The sequence below is a fragment of the Centroberyx affinis genome, unplaced genomic scaffold (genome assembly GCF_046629955.1).
Source record: "Centroberyx affinis isolate AG114_WGS23_722 - 3 ecotype Tasmania unplaced genomic scaffold, CSIRO-AGI_Caff_v1 ptg001373l_1, whole genome shotgun sequence".
Lineage (NCBI taxonomy): Eukaryota > Metazoa > Chordata > Actinopteri > Beryciformes > Berycidae > Centroberyx > Centroberyx affinis.
The window spans coordinates 173,411-197,839 of NW_027279859.1; the positions used below are offsets into that span (position 1 = coordinate 173,411).

At 41.4% G+C, this 24,429-nt stretch overlaps 1 protein-coding gene across 1 annotated transcript; it reads right to left on the reverse strand.

Moving 5' to 3' along the window:
* Window positions 1-2,141: 2,141 nt before the first annotated feature.
* On the reverse strand, window positions 2,142-4,233 carry LOC139649553 (G-protein coupled receptor 183). Its single transcript, XM_071525980.1, has 4 exons — window positions 4,176-4,233; window positions 3,685-4,044; window positions 2,940-3,454; window positions 2,142-2,851 (listed from the first exon to the last, which is right to left on the reverse strand). The coding sequence occupies exons 2-4, from the start codon at window positions 4,037-4,039 to the stop codon at window positions 2,687-2,689; spliced, it is 1,035 nt and encodes a 344-aa protein (XP_071382081.1). The 5' UTR covers window positions 4,040-4,044; window positions 4,176-4,233; the 3' UTR covers window positions 2,142-2,686.
* Between the last annotated feature and the right edge of the window lie 20,196 nt (window positions 4,234-24,429).

A 24,429-nucleotide genomic window follows, 5' to 3' on the forward strand; every position in this document is an offset into this window, starting at 1 on the left:
CAGCAACAGACTTGCCACCTTGTGAGTTCATTGTTTCTCTAATTGGACAGCTGGACTTAAACAATAGTGTGTTTATTTTTCAAGACAAAATCTTTAAACAAGTCAAAGGATGTGCCAGGCTGCTACACTCCATCTTATGCTGGACTTTATCCATGTAAATGAGAATAGGACTATGCTTTAAAAGCAAGTAAAGATGATTTTTTTAAAAATAAAATCATCTAATGGGGGCAAAAGGGAAGTTTTACAAAATTGATGTCCCAACAACTTGAATGGAAGGCTCTTTTTAAAACAATAACACCGCAAGAAACCTCAGATAATCTATATTGTGTTATAAAATAAAGCTGAGAGGCTCATGAGAACTAACGTGCTCCACTCTCAGTGACAATTACTTCACAGCTCTATCTCCCTGCATCACAAAACACTAAATTAAACTAAACCTAAGGCCTCTTTCAGTTGTGGTCAGTGCGTGTAACCACTGTGCAAAGCAGTTTAAGGGGGCGGCCGTTTACTGTTTACCACCTCCAAAAACGAATTCCCCATCAAACATCAAATTAACTTTTAAAACCACTCGTGTTTTCTGTGTCCTGTGTATAGTTTTGAACATCGGTCACACCAAGCGGAGCCTTCAACACAGGTTGGCAGAGCAAAAGTAGGATGGGAAATGAAGATTATCCAATGGCTAGACATTTCAAATTGATGCATTATAGCAATCCCTCAATCCTTCGAGCCGTGGGCAATGATCACATTCCACCTATCTTTAGGATCGGTGTGAAAGTCATTGGATCCAAATTTACAGCAGCTAGCTATCCAGGATTAAACAAGGAGTTGGACTTTTCTCCTTTTCTATAATTCTTTTTAAACTGGTAGTGACATTTTTGCCACCTAATGCATATTATCTGTTGAGTCACTGACTGACTTACTGGGGACCTCCTTGTTTTTATGGTGTTCTGCCACCATGGTGTATTGTGTTTACTTGTTTGTGTATTCTGTATCATTTTTTCATTGTTGTGTAAAACATTGCATTGTTCTGGTCAGGTGACTTGCTGACATGGACCCTTTAAATGGACCTTCCTCTACCATCTTGTCCTTCAGAAGTTTGCAGCGCCACTCCCTTATGAAAGCCACAGCTTATTTATTTATTTACTGATTTGAGTTCCTGTTTTGTTTTCACTGGAACCTTTGCTTACTGACTTGCAAAAAGACATTGTACCATCGCTGTCTGTCTGTTCCGTCAAGAGGCAAGTTTGAAGAGATGATATGGATGTGAATTAGATATTGTATTAATCCGGCCACCACTCTCTCATGTCACATAATAATGACAAACACGGAAAAGATATATTTCCTTAAAACCAATTTCACATGTCGCTGCAACACAGTTATACACATTACATAGGGTACTGTTTCCACAAACTCAGGAAATGTTCAAGGTTAAATTTAGAGATGGGGCTGTGAAATACACAGAGTGCACTATAAACACCCTGCACCTGCTTCAACTTGTAAGACACACAGCAGCCCCACCACACGATGTGGGACTGAGCAGGAATGGGGCCTGTGAGGGGGAGCGGGAAAGGTGGGTGAGGAAGTGGTGATGGTGTTCATCTACTCCCACACTCGATTGAGATGTGTGTATGAAAGAAAAGAGATGCACAACGTATTCAGGTTTGTTTGATTTTTTTTTTTATCATAGCTGAAGTTCATCTGCCTTCTCACATTTTCTTGAATATGTGAAATGTTTTTTGATTGTGAGAAAGCACAGATTACAGTGGTTTTGGCATCCATTCCAGTACTAACACTGAAGTTTGATTGACATGTGTCCGCCAGCTGCATCAGCGAATGACATGATGAGTTCTTAATAATCTGGGATGCACACAATTGTCGCATTCTGTATGTTGAGATTTGTGGAGCCATTCTTGATCTCAAAACATTATGTTTGACTTTTAAGCACTTTGTGTCTGTGGCTCATCAGAGGTGTAAAGGGGGAGATGAGAGAGGAATTTACAGAGTGCCCAAGAAGAAACTAATGACATTCAATTACACGCTTTGCTAGTTTCTAATTGTTTCCACTTGACTTGGTCCACATATTTATTTCTCCACAGAATGAAAGTGAACCAACTCATTATTGTACCTCATTTAATGACCACAAAAGTTTCACAAATACAGAGTTGGAAAAAAACATTCCCTGCCAGAATACGGTTACTTATCTACGCATACACACAAACACACAAGACTACCAACAGCTTTCCATAATTACATAGACATTGATTAGCCAAACTTTATATTGATGATTTTGTATCAACCCATTAATGCAGGACACACAACAGACATAAAATCATATCAGAGACACAGTATGTCTAATAAAATGTCAAAAACATGATATAGGAGAAATGGAACAATATCAAACTATATATGATGAAACATAACTGTAACATTTGAAGATGAGAATTTCTCACACACAAATCAAAATCCATTGTTTTATGTACTGCATATCTGTGGGCTGCACATGAGCAAATCTGACCTTTCCTACATTTACAGGGGCGTCTATATTTACATGCTAAATGCTCACCACATATTAAGTGAGGGCTTTAAAATTAATCTCCAAAGCAAGCATCTACACTAGAATACAACAAAAGCCATATTTGAGTTTTGAGTTGAGTTTTCAAGAGTAAAACTTCGGCTGTGGTGTCACTCAGGTGTTGCTGCTGCTGTTCTCAGTGGTCATTTTGGAGGAGGCACCAGAGGCATACAGATAGTCCCTAAACAGACTCAGCACTCTCTGCTTGTAGGTCTTAATGGCAAAGAAGTAGATGACTGGATCCAAGCAGCAGTTGAAATTCATCAGTGAGACTGTAACCTGCAGGAAGAAGACTCTGGATTATGAGGGATTATGAACAGGGAATTGCATTGGAATATTTTTTTTTAATTACAACCACAGCTCCTACCTGTAATGACACCTTAAAAGCCCTCAATTCCTGACAGCTTGGCTGGTGGTGTATCTTCTTGGCCATGAACTGTATGACATTGAGATGGTAGGGGCTGAAACAAACGATAAAGGTGAGGAGGATGAGGAGGATGATGGTGTTGACCCTGTGACTCCTCCTTGATCGGCCGGTCAGAGAATTCTTCTTGGCTGCAGCTCGCAGCTTCAGGTTGATCTTAGCATAGCAGCCTAGGATGACCATGAGGGGACAGCAGAAGGAGGTGGCACAGGCCAGAAGCAGGAGATAAGGCGTGGAGTGGGAGCCCTCGAAGTTGAAGTACTCCATGCAGGTTCGTCTTTCCTGGTGCTCGTGAAGCATGCTGCGGGACAGGAGAGGGGCTATCTGCAGGGACACCAGGGCCCAGACCAGGTAGCAGACCCTCCGCACCACCCTCACACTCCGCAAACACTGCAGCCGGTGTGGATGCACCATGGCCAGGTAACGGTCCAAACTGATGCAGGTCATGAAGGCTATACCTGATAATAGAGATGGCATGTGATGTATGCATGAATGGACATGCAGTGTAATACATGCTTAGCCAGGGTAGCACATATAGAACGGCAAGCATGCAGAAAGACAAAGAAACAGTTTCAAACAAAAACACTGTCTAGCCGGAGAGACCAGCAAACAGCCAAAGGTAGAGACATACACAGCCAAATACACCCTGAGGCATGATGGCTTTCCACAGCAGACATCATGACATTACCTGCATAGGTGTTTGCAAAGAAGAGAAACGTGGTCAGTCTGCAGAGCAGGTCACCAAAAGGCCAATCAAACCGGCGGATATAGTAGGTAATCCTGGCTGGCAGCGCCAGAGTGAACAGGGTATCGGACAGTGCCAGGTTGACCAGGTAGATGGAGGTGGAGTTGAACTTTTGCTTCCTCTTGCAGATCACATAGAGAACCAAGCTGTTGCCGCATACGCTGATAAGGAAAACCAGAGAGTAGAAAATAGGGAAGAGGACCACCGCAGCACTTTGGTAGACAAACACATCGCAGCTGCTCTGGTTGGCAGAGCTATGGAAATCAGCTGGGTCCAGAGTGATGTTATCAACAGCCATCCCACCTGTCATTTAAGAAAATGATCATGCTGTAAATGAGTCATTAGAGGCAGGAAACAGGTGTATATAAGCAACTGAATAAGACATCACTGAGGCATACTAGAAATAAAGATCATAATATATTGGTAGTACTCACATGAGATAGAGTGAAACCAAGATGTTTCACTGTGTATGCTCTGTGTCTGTTATGTCTGGTTGACTGTTGATTGTAAATTAAGCTGGAGTACTTGAAACACCTCTGCAAAGTTTGAAGTGTGTCAAATCCCACCCCCACTATTGACATCAGATGTCTGTCACACTACCATAACTGTAATGATGAAGACTTTGATGCACTGTTTTACAGCATTTCCTCCAGAATTTTGTAACAAAGGTTATTTAATATTATTATTTTATTACTTTATTTTTCCCACAGCGCACCCGATGGCATCATGAGGCGAATTCATGTCAGGCAGTCAGGCAGTCAGTCAGTCAGTCAGGTAACGCTTAGTGAGATATCATTTTGTGAGATGTCGCTTCGTGAGATGGCCTCTAGTCTATGGGCTAAATGCCACATTGAGTCCAATACACTGATAATGCCATATTGAATTCCATACAGAGCCACACTCTTCGCCGTCAATTTACAGACATCCACATCTTCTGCTGTCCTGCAAACCTTAACGCTAGGTAACGTTGTTACCTGTGGTATGTGATGTTGGTGGAATAGATAATTTAACCGATAAATGTGTCGCGATAGCCGAGCGTTGCTCCCACACTGAGCCCCACTCTCTGCCATTAATTTACATACATCCATGTCTTCCGTTGCCCTATAAACTTTAATGTTAGGTAACGTTATTACCTGTGGTATTTAAGTGATGTTAGTGGAATTATTTAACCGATAACCGAGTCGTAATGCTTCAGTGCATTGAATTGAATTGAACACATGCGCCATGGGTCTGTACAGAATCTGTACTTGTTTTATTAAAAGTTGCTAGAATCAAGTTAAGAAACTTGATGACTTTGGCGACCCCTTGAGTCCCTAGTGGTAGTGTTTCACATCGTAACAAAGAGACTCACCAGCTGTACCCCCTCTGCAGAAAGAAGACAGAAGAGGTGATGTGAAACTGCCACAACACAAACTGAATAATGGAACTGGAATAAACTTGTGACAGGAGGTGAGTTATTTTTCCCACGCAGTGGCGAACCGTACTTTCTGGACCTGGACCTTCACTCGGTACCTCCCACAAAATAATCTCTTCAAAATCACGAACAAAAAACCTACCATAGACGATGGGTACAACCACATAGGCTATCAACACAGTTTAGAGGTCTGCACAGTTTAGAGGGCCTGGAAATAAAGCCAGAGCCCATGACGTTCAGGCCCAACCCGAATCTAGGCCGACCCGAATTCAGGAGAAAGTGAGGAACATAACATTTTTTGCTTTTTTTCCACACATGAAAAAACACAACAGAGCCTGACCTGAGCCCGAATTATTTCTTTAAAAACCAAGCTCTACCCGGGTCGGGTAGCAGACCTCTACCCAGTGGCGGCCTTAGCTATGTTTCACCCGTTTCAACTGAAACGGGCCCCACCCTCCCAAAGGGCCCCCAACTGACATGCAAGCATTAAATAATTCACCCACTTTTTATATATATGTATATATATTGTGGCGAGCTGTGGTTACTTCAGTCAAAGATAACGCACTGGACACCGTTTCAAAGCTAACAGTTTTAATTGCAGCTAGAACCAGTTAGCAGTTCAATATTCACAGCAAAACGGTAGGCGGGTCATTTCTTTCACTATGAACATTACTAACGGTGTCAACTAATACGAACTAGTAAATTCTCAAACTAAAGCAAATACACATAATTAAGAGAATCTCTATAAGCAATTATTTAGGGTTAAATAATCCTACCAGGCCAACAGTGCATGAATAACAAGCTCTCCAGGCCTGACGTGAGCTGTCCACGGTGCTGAAAGAGCGCGAAGCCCAATATATTTAATATATTGAAGTAATGGCTACGCCCCCGTTTCCCCCTATATATTGTATTTTAGAAATTCAGAATTTCTAAAATACAAAATATACTAGATATATAATAGATTTTAGAAATTCAGAATTTCTAAAATACAATATATATGGGGAAACGGAGGCGTCGCGATTACTTAAGTATATTAAATATTACAGGCACATTGCCAAAACGGAACAAAGAACTGAGCAATTAAATGATAAAACAATAACGAACTATAAGATATTTAAAAAAAAACATGGCAGGCTCTTTCAATCATCGTGAATTTACTGCGTGGAATCCTTGGACTGCGCCATTACGCAGTGCTTAGCTCACGTTTCCTACAGCCTAACTTACAGTGTTATATAGTGTTAAATCATAGGAAATAATAATCCAGTATGGATAACATTTGCTAAATGTGAAATATTTGTAGATATATAATGAGCTCTGTCCATTAAATCCTTTTGGGGACGTGCTTTACGCACGGATGTCCCATGGAAATACATAAGCACAATATTGCGCAATTAATCTTTCAGTTTATCCACAGACAGAATATCTCATGTTTCATGTCCAGAAGCTCTGTCTCATCACACTGTTGTTCTAAAGGTACAGTATGCAATCATATGTGTGAAATTTCTTTACATGGAGTTTTGATTGCGCTGAGTTGGTCAGTGGAAGAAAGGAGGAGAAGGAGAGGGAGAGACTTCACATCTGTCTACCAGCGCCCTGTAGCCCGTCATCGTCATACTGGTGTAATTTGCGGGTATGTTGCAGGGAGAAAATTGAAAAAAATGTATTTTGGTACAATACTCGTTTTTTAGAATTCTGAAAAGGCCTTTACTATTTTGCATGGTAACGTTGTGTGTGTGTGTGTGTGTGTGTGTGTGAGTGAGAGAGAGAGAGAGAGAGACGCATCTTACTATCTGAATAATGCGCCCTTTAAATAGCAGGAAAATATTGCGCCAGACTTTAGACCAGGTTTTTGTTGGTCAATGGCACAATCGCTTTCCGCTGCCTCAAGATAGCAATGCGCCAACAATGCGCCTGACCACACCTCATTTGATGGGCGCAAGTACATTTGCTATTTAAACAACGTGGGCGCTGGGCGTGAAAATGACAACTGCGTTGCTATGTTGAGCTGTCCATGATGCTGAAAGTGCACATAACGCATTTAAGTTGAAGTCCGAAAATATACCATTATTGATGCAAACCAACTTGAATCCTCGCTTTTTTTTCTCTTTTCTCTTTTATGTTTTTTTTTTTTTTTTTCGCACATTAGCTCTTGAAACGGGCCCCCAGATGCTTAAGGCCGCCTCTGCCACAGTTGCATGTAAAATCTGCCACACTATCACACCTTTGCCTTTACCATTGTATACCATTTGGCCACAATCCAAAGTACAACTACCAAACATGAACACCATTACAAAGCCAAACAATATTCAACCAATTTGAGCACGTCTGTCCATAAGCATTCAGTTAAATGTTTGATGCAACAATGTCATAAAACCAGCAGTAAAAAATATATTTAACTCACCAGCACCATTCACTTTAAGACAAAATCCATCTTCCGTCATAAAGTTGGTTCTTTGCGTTCAAATCCAAAAGGAGTTCCTTTTCCTTAACGTTCCCAGTTGCTAAAATGCCGAACAAACCCCTTTGAAGTTTGGATAAGATCCAGGTTTTCGGGTGTTGGACGTCCTTTTTTAAGTATCTCTAGCTTTTCACTAAAGGTTTGCCTGCACACAAGATGTTATCATCAGGAACCTATCAGTAGTCAAACGCTGCTTTCTCACCTCATACTCGCTCGCCCAGTGTTAGGTAGATAGCTTTGCAACTGCAGGGGCTAATTTATGTGTACGAAAAAATATTTTTTGCTGGCTAATATTTTAGTTACAACTAGATTGAGCTAACGGGTAACAGGTATGGAATGTATTACGTTTGCCCAATGCTAATGCTAATGCTAATGAAACAGCGCTCTCTCACCTCATAACATCGCTCGTCTAGTGTTGGTATTTCTGAAGTCTGGGCAATGCTAACAAATGTTTTGGCTAACAGTCTACTGTGATGCTGACAGCTAACCTACTGGAGCATAGCAATATAGTAGAATGGATCTCTTCTCCTTGAAAATACATTGGTGAATGATGTGGTTATCCTGATTATTCCAGGACTGTAGTAACTTCAACAGTTGGTGCTGCACACCTAGCTAGGAGCTGTGAGACTGGACAGCATCTGGACTAGTCTGTGTATTTGTTCGTGTACGAACAAGTAGAGCAACTCAGAGTGAATCCTCTCTTTTTTGGTTGAGGCCCTATCTTTGTGGTTAAATGTACCTGGAACAAATATAATAAACACGTAGAAAGCAACACATAGAATCAACCAAGTTACATGCTGATCATCTCATTTTTCTATATGCTATCAAGATTTGAGAATGATACACTGCATTGCTTTTAGTTTATAGTAGCCTATCTTAACTAAATAGATATAGAACTAAAACAATCGCTCTTTCTGACTAATTCTGAACCATATTTGACAACTTTTCATATTTCATCTTTCTTGGTGATTATTACAACTGCTGCACAACTGCTTACAACTGCTGCACGCCCGCACATGCACGCACACACGCACACACACACACACATAGAAACTGGGGTAGCTACAGTTTAATGAAACAGGCTTGCAGTGGGTGCAGTTGGACTGGTAGCAGAAAAGAAAGGTTAGATGAACAAGTGATACAGTCTGAGGTTGTATATTTGTCTGCCTCTGGTTTCACAAGGCAGTGCACATCCGAGGTGAAGGTAGGCAGGCCTGAGGTGGAGCTGATGTAAGATTAAGAGGAAGTGTTGCTGAAGTGTTGCTGGTGCTGGAAAAAAATGTCACAGCCCTGTGATGTGTGGATGAATCAGTAACAGCATGAACACAGACACATGTATATATTTCAACCACCAACCACCAAAGATTAAAAACATGCAAAAAGTTAAGATGCACAAAAAAAAACGAAAGAAAGAAACACTGCTGTTACTTTCTGAGAATTAGCATTGGTGTTAAAAACGAAGAACTATGTATTCTGCTTCAGCACAGAGAGGTGGGGCAGCTTCACTTTAGTGAACACTGGTGACTCAATTTCCAACATTCTCAAATTATTTTGGGGGATTTATCATATTTTCTATGAATCCCTTTACATTTAGAGTCTGTTAATACTGTAAACATGTCAACTGAATGGATCAATACAATCAAAAGATTGGAAATGTCTACACCTGGTGGTAAAAGCAATTCCTAGCTGGATTATCTACACAATTGTCTCTGTTAGCATCTCTGTGAAAAGGTGGTTTCTAACCAAATTAACAACTTTTTAAATGAAAACAACATTCTGGAGAAGTTTCAGTCAGGTTTCAGAGCCAACCACAGCACAGAAACTGCTGGTGTCAGCATTCGACACCATCGACCACAATATTCTCATAGATCGTCTCAAGAACTGGGTTGGTCTCTCTGAATGTATCCTAAACTGGTTTACATTACAGGGAGGAAATTTTTCATCTGTCTTGGAGATCATGTATCAGAGAAACATGATCTAACTTCTGGTGTTGAACAAGGAAGCTGTCTTGGTCCCCTGCTTTTCTCACTATACATGCTTCTATTAGGTGATTTTATCAGAGAACATAATGTCAATTTCCATAGCTATGCTGATGATACACAACTATACAGTTCTGTAGAGCCAAATCATGCAGATGCCTTAAGCTCCCTCACTAGTTGTCTATTGGCTATCAATGATTGGATGAACACAAATTTCTTAAAACTGAATGAAGATAAGACAGAAATACTTTTGGTTGGCCCCAAAGCCAAAAGAGAACTCTCCACAAGACTTGGAAACCTGAATTCCTCGATTAAATCAGAAGTAACAAGCCTGGGTGTTATCTTAGATTCTGATATAAGTTTTAATTCCCATAAACAAGGTGACCAGAACAGCTCTGTAAGCATTTTCAAACGACTGTTAAAAACTTATCTTTTCAGCTTAGCTTTTAAATAGCCTTCATTTTAACTGTTTACGGACGGCAAACTTGTCTTTATTACAAAATTATTCATCAATTGGTGTCACAAACAGGATCCCAACAGGTGTTGAGAGGAACTCTGGTGAGTAGTTTCTCCGCTCTGATGGGATCCACAAACCTATATTGAGAATTGAAGGATTGCTTGAAGTTTATAATTGTAATTGCTAAGCTGATCTGTGTATTGTTCTAAAGGAACATTTGACAAGTCCTATAAGGGCTTTGGGGCCTGCCTATGCGGCGGGGTAAGACCACCAGAAAGAATCTATGCTCCCTCTAAGAATCCTTCATGATCTCATCTAAATTGATTTCTTTTTGAAAGGAAGAATTGAGGGAGTTCACTCTCCGAAAAGCTATAGCGCTGTACATATTTTTGTCTGGTGAGGCTGACAAAAGGTCTTTTAAGTTGTGATTATCTTTGAAGAGGTAAGGCACACTTAATTGTATACTGGTTAACAGTGTCACCAGGCCGGCATAAAGTCTTTTAAGTTGTGATTATCTTTGAAGAGGTAAGGCACACTTAATCGTATACTGGTTGAGTGTCACCAGTGTGAGAGTGACTACTCGATACCAAGAAGTAATGGCGCTTGATTCTGTGTTTCCTTTAAGGGGGTACAAATATCTGTCTATTTTACTTAATTTGATTCTTTTAATGCAATGCATTTTGCTTGTTCTATTATATTAATTTTATCTTTTTATCTGTCTTTTATCTGCCTTCTATTGATGTATAGCACTTTGAGCTGCATGTTGTGTATGAAAGGTGCTATACAAATAAAGGTTATTATTATTATTAAAAGTGCGATGAACATCGACATCGCCTTCCAAAGATTGAAAACAGAAGGAAGGGGACAATGATGAGTGACCCTGTCTGAGCCAAAAGTAGAGAGTGAATGTCACCAATGCCAAAATCAAGACAAACAAGAATCTCATGGATTATCAATATACAAGATACAATATACAAGTTTGATACAGTGTATGTTCTAGAGCTCTGCTTTATCATGTCAAAGTAGTATAAGACTAGCAGTACAGTTAAGTGGTCAGGCCAACAGTAGAAGTACAGTAGAGGCACACTGTCTACAGTAGAAGATCTCAACTCGCTCTCCCACCAAAGCTTTCTGGGTTGGCATAATTCAAATGGATGGCCGCTGGACAAGCAAAAGGTCACTAATCGTCACCAGTCAAATGTGGTTATGATACAGCTCACTTAGGTCACGATATGAGCCTCATGGAGACTGCGTCAGCTGCAGGTTAGTAGCCCGCTGCAGTTCAGGCCTGCATTTCATGCTCCATTAATTTGGTGCACAGAGTTAAACATCTCGTACCATCTGAGCAGTGTGCTGAAAAAGAAAACGACAGTTGTTTGTTGAACTCTCACTGGGTGTCCTGAGGGTCTCTCAATGTTAAGTACTGCATGAAAACAGGATGAAATGGAACGGAGGGGCCGATCACTGCTGCTGCTGCATGTTCTCCACATCTTCACTGGAAAAAGAAAGGTGCATTTTCACTGTGAATGTTAAGATTCGTGAATGAGTCACTTCACTGACTTTCAGCATTCAACTCAATTCAACTCAAAGATAACACATTGCAAAATTGGGTGGTATTTTCTGTACTATCAAATATCTAAATGTAATGAAATTGTATAACTGTCAAAGTAAAAAAAAAATGCTTACAATATATTATATTATAGTACAATATTATATTCTATGAATCATATCAACACCATGGAAAGTTAAAACGGTGCACATGGCAATGCAGTTTTGTGGGTTGATGGGTGTGTGACATGAAAGGTCTTAGGAAATTGAAAGTGACGACCCAGCATGGAACATGCATGGAAGTCACTTCTCAGAAATGTGACCTTTTTCTGGTTGTTAAGTCAGGGGGGGAGGGGTGGGGTGAAGGGGGGCGGGGATCAAACTGATTTGAAGGGAATTATACAATAGTCAATGGTGCAACTACAGCGCATAAAAGAACACCCCAGAGGGCATATCGTTTTAAAGGCACCCTCGTGGTGGAGGGGGACCAGTGGTGTGTTTGTGAGGCAAACTGGGAATGACTTCTGGTGTCCACTGCATGCGTGGAATAACCAGCATGGTTCCACAAAAGGTGCCTAACCAAATTTGGGATGTTTTTTGCTGCCAAAATGAATTTTGTAAAAAACTTCCCTCACAGTTTAATTTTGGGTCTGGCTTATCAAATCAACTTCACTGTACTATTGTCTAGCCATACAGCTGCCATATTGCTGACAAAATGCATAAATAGAATACAATGTTATTGTGATTTGATGGATTATGACCATTTAGCAATTGTCTTTTTCTAAACATTCTAGTCTATTTGGCAATTTACAGTTGTAATGAAGGCCTTCAGATCTTAAACAACTACTATACAACATAACACCACTAGAGGGGGCGCTATCATAACGTATCAAATAGAAAAATCTTTGTGTGATTTGGTGCCATTCGTGGAGAAGGACAAAATGTCTTAGGTTTTAAGGTTTTAGGTTTTAATCTACCATTTTTACAAGGTCAGTGTAATAAAGTTGAAATTGTGTGTGTGAGTATGTGTACACAAATGCATGTGCGTCTACGGTAATTTATTACTTGTGAGTGTGTGTGTGTGTGTGTGTGTGTGTGTGTGTGTGAATGTGTGTGTAGATGGGCACATACACATTAGCAGACTCCTGGACATACCGCAGGGGACTCCTGCTTTGTCAGGGTGCCTCATGTGGCTCGTGTCTGTTCTCATCATCACCATTTCCCCCCATGGATCAGCCGCCGCCTGCCCAGCTCAGGCCCCGTCCCCTTGGTCCACTACGCTCGCGTGAAGACTCTCCGTTCACACTTAGCCTCACGCTTGTCACCTTTATCACTGATGAGCTATTTGTTTTTTTTAGGGTGACAGTTTTAAAAGGAAGCCCTTTGCTTTACAGAAACACATTGCTGTATTAATATTGCTCTAATGTATAGGCCTTGTGGATGTGTGATAAAGAGGTTGAGAAAAAGATCATCACTCCGGCTCTCTCTCTCTGGCACACACACACACACACACATAAACACACACACACCCACACACACAAACACAAACACACACACACACACACACACACACACACACACACACACACACTATAAGAGCAATAAGATAGAGATAGAAGTGTGATTCAGGCAAGGTACTGTATGTGAGAAAGCATCACTGTATTGTTACAGGTGTCTATGGGCATCTTAAAGAATGTCGTGAAACCTTTTGATTTCACTGTGATTCTCTCTTAATCTAACATGTCACCGTGTTGACACTGCTTTAGCTGGTTGTGAAACACATACTGGTTCTTTGCGCCCAGTGTCCTTTTGAACTGCTCATGACTTCACACCCATGGGCATGCTGTGAATCCCAGCTTTCCTCTCTGCTGTTCCACACTCGGGAATGTCTCATGGAACACGCAGTGACCAGTTTAATAGGCACACCACTCACACACAACTCACAAGTGGGTTCCTATATGCAGTAGAACAGGCATGCAGACGCTGAGGGTTTCATTTCAGTATCATGAGGCAGGCAGAGGCACAATGAAGCAAAATACAAAACATCTTTGGAGATTTAAAGGCCCAAACCTGAACCTAAAACATATAAAGGATGACTCCACTGCTGGTAACAAAACATAGGATCTTTTTCTAGTTGATTGCCTGGGCACTTGATACAGCAGACAACAGTTGAAGTACAGCTGTTAATGTTTATTTATTTATTAAATACACCATTCTCAGTTTAATGTTTTATGCGGCACTCATATGTAGTGAAATTGAGAGTGGCATGAAGTTGGTTTTGAGTTGACATTTTTTTGTGCATTGTTTTAATTCAAAAGTATTTAGAGATCCACAGCTTCTTTTAATGTTGTTTTCACAAATAAAGCCCACTGGCCCCACAGAAATGACCAATGCCCAAAGTTTTGAAGGTATCGATTTAGAGGGGAAAAGGTTTTTCTTTTCCTACAATTTCATTTTGCTCTTGCTTTCTAAGAAATCAGCTGCACCCAATACAATGAAGTTGATAGAAATTGGGGTCTGCATCCACTCATGTCCAGACAAATTTGAGTCAGTAAACTCAGGTTTCCCTAATTCCTTGACTTAACTGAGTTGTTTGCTGGCTAGTTTTACTCAGTTGATTCATTTTCTCAACAGTAGTTTGAGTATTTTCACACAGAAAGAGATCATTCGCCAAAATTAACATTTATGTTCTTTTATTACATATTATTATTGTATGAGTACAGCAAAAACTTCTAGGTAGCTGCTGGCTTTGTTTGTGGTCTTCTCTGACTATTCTAGGTACTCAACATGTTCATGTCTGATCTATGGTGTCACACTTTCTACCATACGTTTCAGCAGAATGAAATACTTACTGGACATGGAAATCAACATCTCATGGAAAATTGTGCTTATTTTTTAGGGTCCGGTTCATTTAACTTACTCAAAGTAAACAAAGAAATACATACACCATGCATATGTGATTGTGCATTTTGCCAAGAATGAGTTAAGGGCTGAAATTGTGATGAACAGTAGCAAATGTTGATGGTGATAATCACACATAATTGTCCCAGTTCTGAAAAATAATCACCTTTTCTCCTGGATGACCATTCAGTCGACCATCCAATGGGATCAATCCTATGTAAATGGTCTCTATTAAAAAAAACTAAATTAATGAGCGATTTGTTTGAAATTTGTTTTATATCCAACTGAAATTGAGCACACTCTCTACATATACTCACATATTACAGGCTTAGCATACAGCCATTGCCTTGGGCTTCATTATTGTCTGTGGATTGTCTTTTTATTAATAATAATGTGATACTTTATTGATCCCCATGGGGAAATTACCTTTTTGCTTCCTCCTCTCTACCCAGAGGTCAGAGGTCAAGGTCAGCTATAGCACAGCACCCCTGGAGCTGCTAGGGATTTAGTGACTTGGTCAAGGACGCTTCAGCAGCGTGGATGCTTACCGACACGAGACATGAACCCGGTTGATAGGAGGTCTCCCTACTCACCGCGCCACCCTGCTGCCCTTTGGGTGCAGATATAGTAAAAGCCTGTACTATTTCTGCAAAAATTGTTTGAAGCTTTCATTTTTTCAAAAACCTGAAAAGACAGGAATTTCAACTGATCACCACCATCACCAAGCTCTCCATTAATATGATCCTTCCAGCTCTAAGCTTTGACCTATGTACACTATAGTTGAAACACTATTAACCACTGGGCAGACTGCTGACAACTCAAATCTTCTCTCAAAGACACTATTTTATATGCTGAATAGAAGCTCACCTGTGATAGTGATCATTATTATATGGACTTTTATCTGACTTTGTCTTCCAGGCTTTGAAAATAATAAAAGCACAAACACATAAAAAATAATTTATGTTGATAGATACGTTATATTATTTAAACCTGATTTAGTATTTCTTTCAAACTCTTTTCAAGGACATTTGTTGTGATAGTGACGTGGATTTCTACTTACTGCTCTCACTGATTTGAACACGGTGTTCAAGGTACTTTGTAAGTCTCTAACAAGGACGTTTAAACGTATAGTGGCATTATCATGATTAATAGAGAGGGACATGGAAGCACAACAGCTTCATAGCAGTGTATAGATCAAAACTCCTCTCCCGTATGGACACGAGGTCAAACAAAAGATGTCCCAACAATTGTTGTATTTTGGGTCGCTGGTCCTCTGCCCTGATGTTATCCCAACATATGCATACTACGCTGAAACAAAGCCTGTATTCATCTGTGGCTGGTGACTCCGGCTGCGTTTGAAGATGTGGCCTTGTTCCGCGGTCCGTCCGTGGCAGGTTTTCAGGTCATCTGAGGCGATGTGCATATTTTGGATGTCGTCTCGGCTGTTGTATTATTGTTTTATTCACAGGGCATGGACTAATTATTTCAACAGCTCTCTTCATCGGGGAGTAGACTGACAGTTGCCATCATTGGAGTGATCAGTCTGTTTCTTGGACTCGGCTGAGGCTATTTGATGTATATTAACAATAATTGGTGCCACAGCCACAATGATGTTTAGTAAACCTTTGTGCCATTTTCCAGGAGGATGCCCACAAGGAATTTTGAGTAGCTGGTCCGTCTACAGAGACGCCTTTGGAGTCAGGACAGATGGGAGGACTGCTGTCCTCTGCAGATCAGAGACACCACAATCGAATCATCATTACCATCACCTTAAAGGACATACAGTCTCTCTCCCTGTCTCTTCTGATGAACCCCCCTCCCATCTGCAGATAGGCAAATATCCAACACATGCACTCCAGTTTCATTACTGGAACATTTCATCACTTGAATCACATATAATGAGTAAAGAACAATGTGGTACACAATGGTTTTGTTATCATAAACAGCTGCAAGATAGCTAGGAGTATAATTTGAGTGTTACTTCATATAATTATGACATGTTAGCAATTCATGCCAATTTGAACAAATTTGTTAGTGTTGGTGATTACGTGGGTGATAGGACAGTGATACTGAGGTAATAAATTAAGAGAAATACATGTGTTGGAAGTAAGTATATGAGTATGTAATATATGTAGTATATGTAAGACTATGATTTATATGGAATTACCAGTAAATATCAGTAAAAGACACATAAATGTTAGTAAATGCATGTCACATATTTCAGAAAGCCTAGACACCAGTCTTATCAAATATATCAATAACAGTAGTTTGAGAAGATGGTTTGTAAGTTAAAAAAAAACATGACAATGTTATTTAGTTTTCATGTGAACATGTTTTTTGTTTACTGCTAATGAACTTTAATTCTAATTCTGAGTGTATATAACAAGGCTTAATTGAGGATTTTCCTTTGTGTTGTTGACTTTATTTCTAAATTCTTTATTTAGAAATTAATTCTTTATTTTTGTTTGTCAGGCTTGTTGTCTGGCAGCCCGTGCTGATGCAGTGAGGTGGCAGTATCTGAAGTTCCAGAGACTCCAGCAGGTTATGAGGCTGCCAGATTCTACAAGTGAATGAGAGGCAGATGTGCGGTGACAGCACTATGCTCATTAGGCCGAATCAGCGTCACACTGTGACAACTGGCCAACTTGAGGCTTCTCTCGTCACTCCAGCACCCGCTCCATTCAGCCAAGACCAGCCCGGACCTCATTTCCAGCCTTGAACCCTAGCCGCTGCTTATCTCTTACCTATGTTCTCCTCCTTTTTGCCTCATGTCCAACCTTTTAGCTTCTTGCCTAACCCTGCTACTCTCCTAAACGCATTTCCCTGTATCCCTTGAACACATCTCTATCTGCAGCCATAACACTGACAACAAATCCCTACAAATCCCCCACAGCCCCAAATCTTCTATAACCCCAGCTCTATCCCCACACCTATCCCCAGTCCCAGCGCTCTCCCTGCCCCTGACCACCGGTCTATCCCTGCTCCTCAACCCCAGCTGTGTGGTCAGCTCTGACCCCCGAGGGTCTCCATCCCTGGGCTGGAGTTGTGATATCTATTTCAGTCGGCTTGAGACCAGACAGCCGCCACCGTGGCTCCAGAGAATTCCCTGTCCAGCGATTACTGATGGTAGCACTCCGCTCATATGCTTTAGCATCTCCCGTGTCCAAACTGCTTAGCATCCGATGGGTCGCTCTGAGCCATTAAAGCCAGCTTGCAATTATAGATGTGTGGCTGCTGGACGCAGAAACAGATGTGCTTTGATCTATTTACGGTAGGATGGACGGGGGGGTCGTAACAGCTTACTTCCATGCGTGGGTCAGATCACGCACCTCTGACATGCCTTGTCATTCAGTTCACTTGACATGCACTTGTGAGTGTTTTTCACTCATAAAAAGTTCAGCGTCATGTAATGAATGGGCCTCCATACCGTTATGCTCCTTGCATCTTCCAGTGTGCTTTTGAACAGCAAAAGCAGTTGCTGTGTATGTGTCAGTACATGCGCATATTCAAGCATGTGTGAATGTACTGTGTGTGTGTGTGTGTTTATGAATTTAATATGTATGTGCCAACCACAACCAAGCATGTGTGGAGGTGAGAGCTTGTTGAATGGAATGTCGGACAATCCTGTTGCACTAAATAAAAGGGAACCAATTCATACCCCATCTGTTAAACTGCCAAAATTCACCAAAGGGCAAAATAGTAAGTGTTGGGGTACATTTTTAACACCTTGTCTCCTTTTTTCCCCCCAGCTTGAACTGCTTTGGGTGGTGAAAAATGGAAAACAAATGTTCTGCTGACAGCTTTCTTATGCCCAGGGTGTGTGAGTATTTATATCATAAAGGTGCCAACACATCCTGGTTTTACAGGCTGACCATCGCTGGGGGGGAGAGAGGAGGAGGGGGACAGAGGGGGGTTATCCTGTAGCTCATTCTGGTAATTACTATATTGGTGATGAATTGGTCTTGATAAGCCGGACACAAATTAGTTTACTACTAAGTCCGCTGTGGCGAGGAATTATTATTCATTATACAATATTGTGACTTTGTAATCAAAGTAGGATATCTTCCACTGTTCGGATGGAGCCTGATCATTACAGTTTCTTCACGCTGGATCACGGTGCGACTGCAGTACAGACTCTGGACCTGGAGTGCATTATGTCAAAGTTGGAGGCCAAGGCTGGATCTAGCTGCACTGCTGTGGTTTAGGGCTCAATAATAACAGGACTTGGCCTTGCGCTTTAAGCAGAGTATGCCTCAGTAATATTCAGTTCCACAGTCATTTTTCTTCCTTGTCACTTGTCTTATTGTCACCACTTTGCTTGTATTAAAAATTCACGGGTCACTTGTATGGCATTTAGTGCTTGTCTCCAGTGTACTGCATGCCTGTGCTAACTAGTCAATTGTGACCACTTTGCACAGCAGCAGCAACGCCTTGGGCGAACTGTGATTTCATAATGTTTATGGTGTCAGTGGCAAGCCTGACGGGAAAAATGGTAATAACACCACCACCAATATGAATAATGAATGAACTCATATCATTTCATAAATCGGAGGGGATGTACAACATATGGCAATAAGCAAGCATATTCTTGCCACTAGGCTTGCCTATTAAATAAGAGCACCACTTTTTTTATACTGTCTTTTCTGTATGCTATAGCCCACAGCATGCTATGGGAACGCTGTGTACTGTACCATCACAGAGGTGCATTCTACAGTGCGCACAGAGGGAGTCCCACATTGACATTGTGCTGCGAGCAGGTCTGTCCTGAAGTGAACCATGTGTACACAGCTTTAGGTCCTCTCTGATGTAGGTGTCTCTCAGTCCGCCAGTGTCATGTTGCGAGGCCGCAGTCCCACTGCGCTTGTTCCACATCAGTGTGGTGAGCGGAGGACTGTGGAGGGAGTACTATGGGGAGGCATGAACATTCATTCATAAACTCACAGCCAGCAATCAATGCCCAGACTAGAATACATACATTTGGAAAATTCAAAAGTGTGTTGCGATTTTCACCTTTCATCTTTTTTGTATCTTTTTTTGTGGCTTATATTTTAGCCGAAGAAGTTTCTGGAAATGACATCCATTCGCTCTCAAATGTAACCAGAGTAAGTGTGTTTATTCATAATCAGATTATCCCCATAACCCTTCATGCAACACAAACACAATCCCTCAACTAAATGACGGGTGCCCAAGACGTTGATTTTCTGAGGTCTGGCTGGACCTGCTCATTAATTCAGTTAAATGAAGTGAGAAAGGGGGAATCAGAGTGAACCGAACGGGAAAAAAGCCTTTAAAACCATTTCCTGTGATTTGGGTAATGTGCAGAGAAGTCCGAAGCTCAGTCTTTGTCTTTCTCTCTCTTTTTTCTCCTTTTCTGTCTTTTCTCTCAATCTGTATGTGTATTCATCTTATTTTTCTCATTTTGGCTTTATATAACCATCTGTCACTGTCCCTTTCATATTTGGTATCTCTCTCTCTCTCTCTCTCTCTCTCTCTCTCTCTCTCACTCTCTCTCTCACTCTCTCTCTCTCTCCCTCTCTCTCCCTCCCTCTCTGTCTCCATTGCTGGGTCAGTAACTTGGTGGTGGACTGGGTCAGGGGGCTCAGTCTGGTTTCCACCACCAGCTTTGGGCTGTGAAGGCTTAATGTCTCCTGACACTCTCAGCTCCATCAGTCCCGGCCGCATCATTCTAGTAATGCAGGAGCCATCAGGGCCCGGGATCGCGTGAGGGCTCTCATCTGGAAACCCAAACAGCCTTAACCTCATTCAATTCCTGTTGAAGAACGCAAAAAATAATGAATGGATTAAGTTGCTACTTTGTCTCGCTGGATTACAAGACATTGTTTGTGATTTATAATGAGAAATCTATCTGGAAACAGAGATTCAGTCTCTGATTGTAAGACGGATGAACAAAAATGTTTGTTTCTGTTAAGGTCAATAAACATACAATATTGAAAATTGAGAGGGGACATTATAATTTCTGCCCAAAGGCCAAAGTTTTATTTGCATTCTGTGGCCTCTCTAGCTGGTTTGCAGGCCTATCCCAAACGTACTCCACTTCCTTTACAAGCACTCATCTGAATTGTTGCTTAACCTGCGCAGTGACCCTGCCACACGATATCTCCATTCTTCTACCCCAGATCCAACACTACACTATTCCCCTCCGGGGCAAGGGATTCTCTACGTGTCAACCAGGGCCACAGAATCGCAAAGGGAAATCCACAAACCTTGCGTTAAGGGGAAGAAAAAAAAAAAGCCAGCACCAGTGCTTACTCATCTGTTAAAAACGGAGTGATCTACAAAGTTTGTATGAGAGGGTTTTTGACGGTGCCCTGCTGCTTTGTCAGTGCAGCACATGCTGCAGGCACTGGCATACCCTATTGCCTTCCGGGTCATTGGCCAGGCTCAGCGGGAGGCGGGCTTCTAGCCCCATGACACGTCCCTGATTCGCAGCTGGATCCGTAACAAGGTATCATAGTAAATGAGTCGGTAAAACATCACTGGTTTGAAGAGCGTGAAAAATTGTCATGATATCATTTGTAATTCCTGATCTGGACTGCCGGTGGTAGGGGAGAGAGAGGTAGAGAGAGAAAGAGAGAACGAGAGAGAGAGAGAGGGAGAGATCTGGTAATGAGGGGTTTTATTCCTCTTCACCATCTCCACCAGTTTCCCCCCTCCCCCCCTCCCCCCCTCCCCCCCTCCCCCCCTCACCGCCACCACCACCCCACAGCCCGACCCACAAACTGATGCCTGAAGGGGGAGATCCAAGCTAATGTAAGGAGGCAATAATTAAACATCTCGTGCTTCTCGGCCATGCGGCTTATAGGTGTTGCGGTCTTAACATGGGAGCTTTATGACACATTGTCCTGTTCTTGAATGTGGCCTTTGCTCTTCATTACCCATGACTCATGAGCGGTCGTGATGTGTCAGATTGGGCCTGTCCTGGTGAGCTGTGGGGAGAGTGGTTGATGTCTGAGGTTGTCCAGGCTGAGTTAAGACTTAGTGCAATGTTGCCAGCAGTGTCAAGCCAGACAAATTACTACTGTATGGGGAAGTATGGACTTTTTTTCTTTTCAGTTTTTTTTTTGGAAGCATTGCATGATTCACAAAAGAATTTACAGAACAAAATATGCTGGAAATATCAAATTCCATTGTGTTGCTGTGGTAATGACATGACAAAAAGCAACCGCTTGTGATATGCTCTACTAGAATGTAGTAACGTTTCCTTTTAATTATTTTTATCTATTTAAAAACAGACTTTGAGCTGGTATTTATGACTTGAGAATGACTGGGATGTCTCATGTGGAAAACAGCTTTAAATAGGCCAAAACGTAGATGCTCATTTCCCCAATAACTATCAGTGAATAGAAAGCATTTATGTTTTAGTATATTCGTTGTTCATTGCCAAATATTGTCAAAATATCCATAACCACAACCTTTATAGGATAATCACATTTGGCATTGGCTCTATAATTAAAATATTGTATTTTATGGAATATTATTCAAAAGAAAATTGAAGAAATTGATATGAACTACAGTGTGTATTATGTAATAAAAAAAATTAGATACTTCAGCCTCATCCTTATGATCTTTAACCTTTCTATGTTTAGAGTACAGTTGGCTGTGAGGCTGTGTGTGGGTTAGATGGATGCAAAGAATGGACAAACATCAGCTTCCTCTAAAACCACAATGGAGACCTTGGATCTAAATGTCATGGTTTCATAACGGATACACTGACATTTGTGTGATGGGATTTAGCCATGGGTTAATGTAGCCAGTGCTGGCACACTGCATTGATGTCCATCTCACTCGGGCTGTGAAGTCTATCTCACCATTTTTTGGCGCCCTCACAGAAGTGTCTTTCAAAGAGATGAATTGGATTCTATGCTGGTTATAGCCAATTATTTTATCAGAAAAGACTGTTTGATATGTAGGTTTGTTTTATATGATGTTAATGTGCCTCAGGAGCTGTTCAGATCATTCGTTTTTTGGTGGGTGTTGGGTTGGGGGTGGGAGCGGTCGGGGAGGGGGCGATCAGCATTAAAATCAGAGGCATGTAAATCTAATCAATTATACAGTTTTTCAGATAAAATATTGGTAAATCAAAACACATTTTCCAAAAGTCACAGTATAATGAGAAATTTAAATTGGAAACAGAAACCATTTGTTTATTATAAATGCCAGGGTGAGGTGGTGACTTGCCATCCATAAATTTCGTTATCCTTTCATATTCCTTTTATCTATGACTCCAGCCTTGGCACTCGTTCAAGATTTTAATGAACCCAGACTTCTGAGGCATCAAGCCCGAGTGATGCATTGTCCATTTGGATCAGGGAGTACAGACAGGGACAAAGGCAACCAGGGCTTGCCTTTGACATAATATTTTATATTCTATTGCCTTACAGGTGGGGTCATTAGATAGTTGCAACATTTTACAACATAACAGATTGACAGGAAAAAACATTCAATAAATATCTGGAATTAACTGTCAAATTGGTGAATGTTGATCTTGATGTGTGTGTGTGTGTGTGTGTGTGTGCGCGCGTGCGTGTATGCATGTGTGTCTGTGTGTGTGTATGCGTGTGGCAATGGGTGACTTGAATCGAAAAATAATTTTCTGTGCTTTATGAGGACACAGAGAACCCCCCTGCTCTGGCGCGACCCGGTGTCGGCTGCTTTCTTGGGCTCAGGGGTTCCTAGGGGAGACCAGAATGGAAGTTGAGCATCTTGCTGTGATCCAAAGAAAGTGTGCCAAATGCTATCAAAACTGGATTAGTAGACAACAATTGTGTTCGATGAATGGAAGGGGGAGGGAAAGAAGTAGTTTCCAAGTAACCCATGGATGGAATTTTCCAACTGCATTGCTTTTTTATCCCACGTAGGAATGGATGAGCACAAAAGCCCCTCTTGTTGTCAGGAAAACATCATAAAAGGAAATAATAATTGATATTTCAAATTATTTTTGTAAACACTCTCAACAATCTTTCAGTATCTGATCATTGATACTGTAAAAGCAGCAAGCACACTATGCATTTATGTCAGATGTAGTGTATAAACAGCAAACATCACTATGCATTTCAGATGTTGTGAGCAAGGAGGATCCCTCATGTTTCAGTCATGTGTGAATAGAAATGTGACTTTCATGCTGACCCACCTGCCACTAGGGAAGGGGGAGAAAGTACCTATTAAAAAAAATGATTTATCTAACAAAAATGTCCTGGAGAGCAACCCACAAGGAATCCCTCTTAGTCACAACATAAGCCATTACAAGGCACTGCAGATAATACTTCTATCAATACCTTGCTGTTGTTTAGGCCCTGAACTTATACCCTCTGGTCTCTAGATAACATGAGGGAGGGGAAAACCACGTTTGCATCACACTGAATGCTCTATATGAGGATAGGCATAAGGTTTGTTTTTGCCTACCACTTTTCTTTTGCTTAGTTCTGGTCTGTGATATCCAGCCAGGACAGTGCCTCAAGACACAGTCCTATTGAAACGGGGAAACTGATTAGGATGGACTATGCTGTTTTGCTTGAGGCACCAACAAATATATTTGTATGTTTTTAGCTCTACATCCTTCCTAAAGTACAGTAAGTCAAGCAGCACATTCACATAAACACACACACACAGCCCAATGGCTGTCCTCTGAATGCTGACATTTGGAGCGAATCCCCTGCTGACTTAATCATGGCAAATATTGCGTGTCATTTGTGCACCACACTCGGACCTGGCTGACGGTAGTGGTAGTAATTCACCACTGCTGTGAGAGAGGACTCCTGGGGTGACGTGCCTTGCTGGTGCCTCTCTCTCTCTCTCTCTCTCTCTCTCTCCTATTCCTCCCTGTTTCTCTCTGTTGCAAACGTCAGCTCTCTCTTGTCCCTGTCCCCTCTGTCTGTCTTTACTTTGCTATTATGAGCAGAAGGGCACGAAA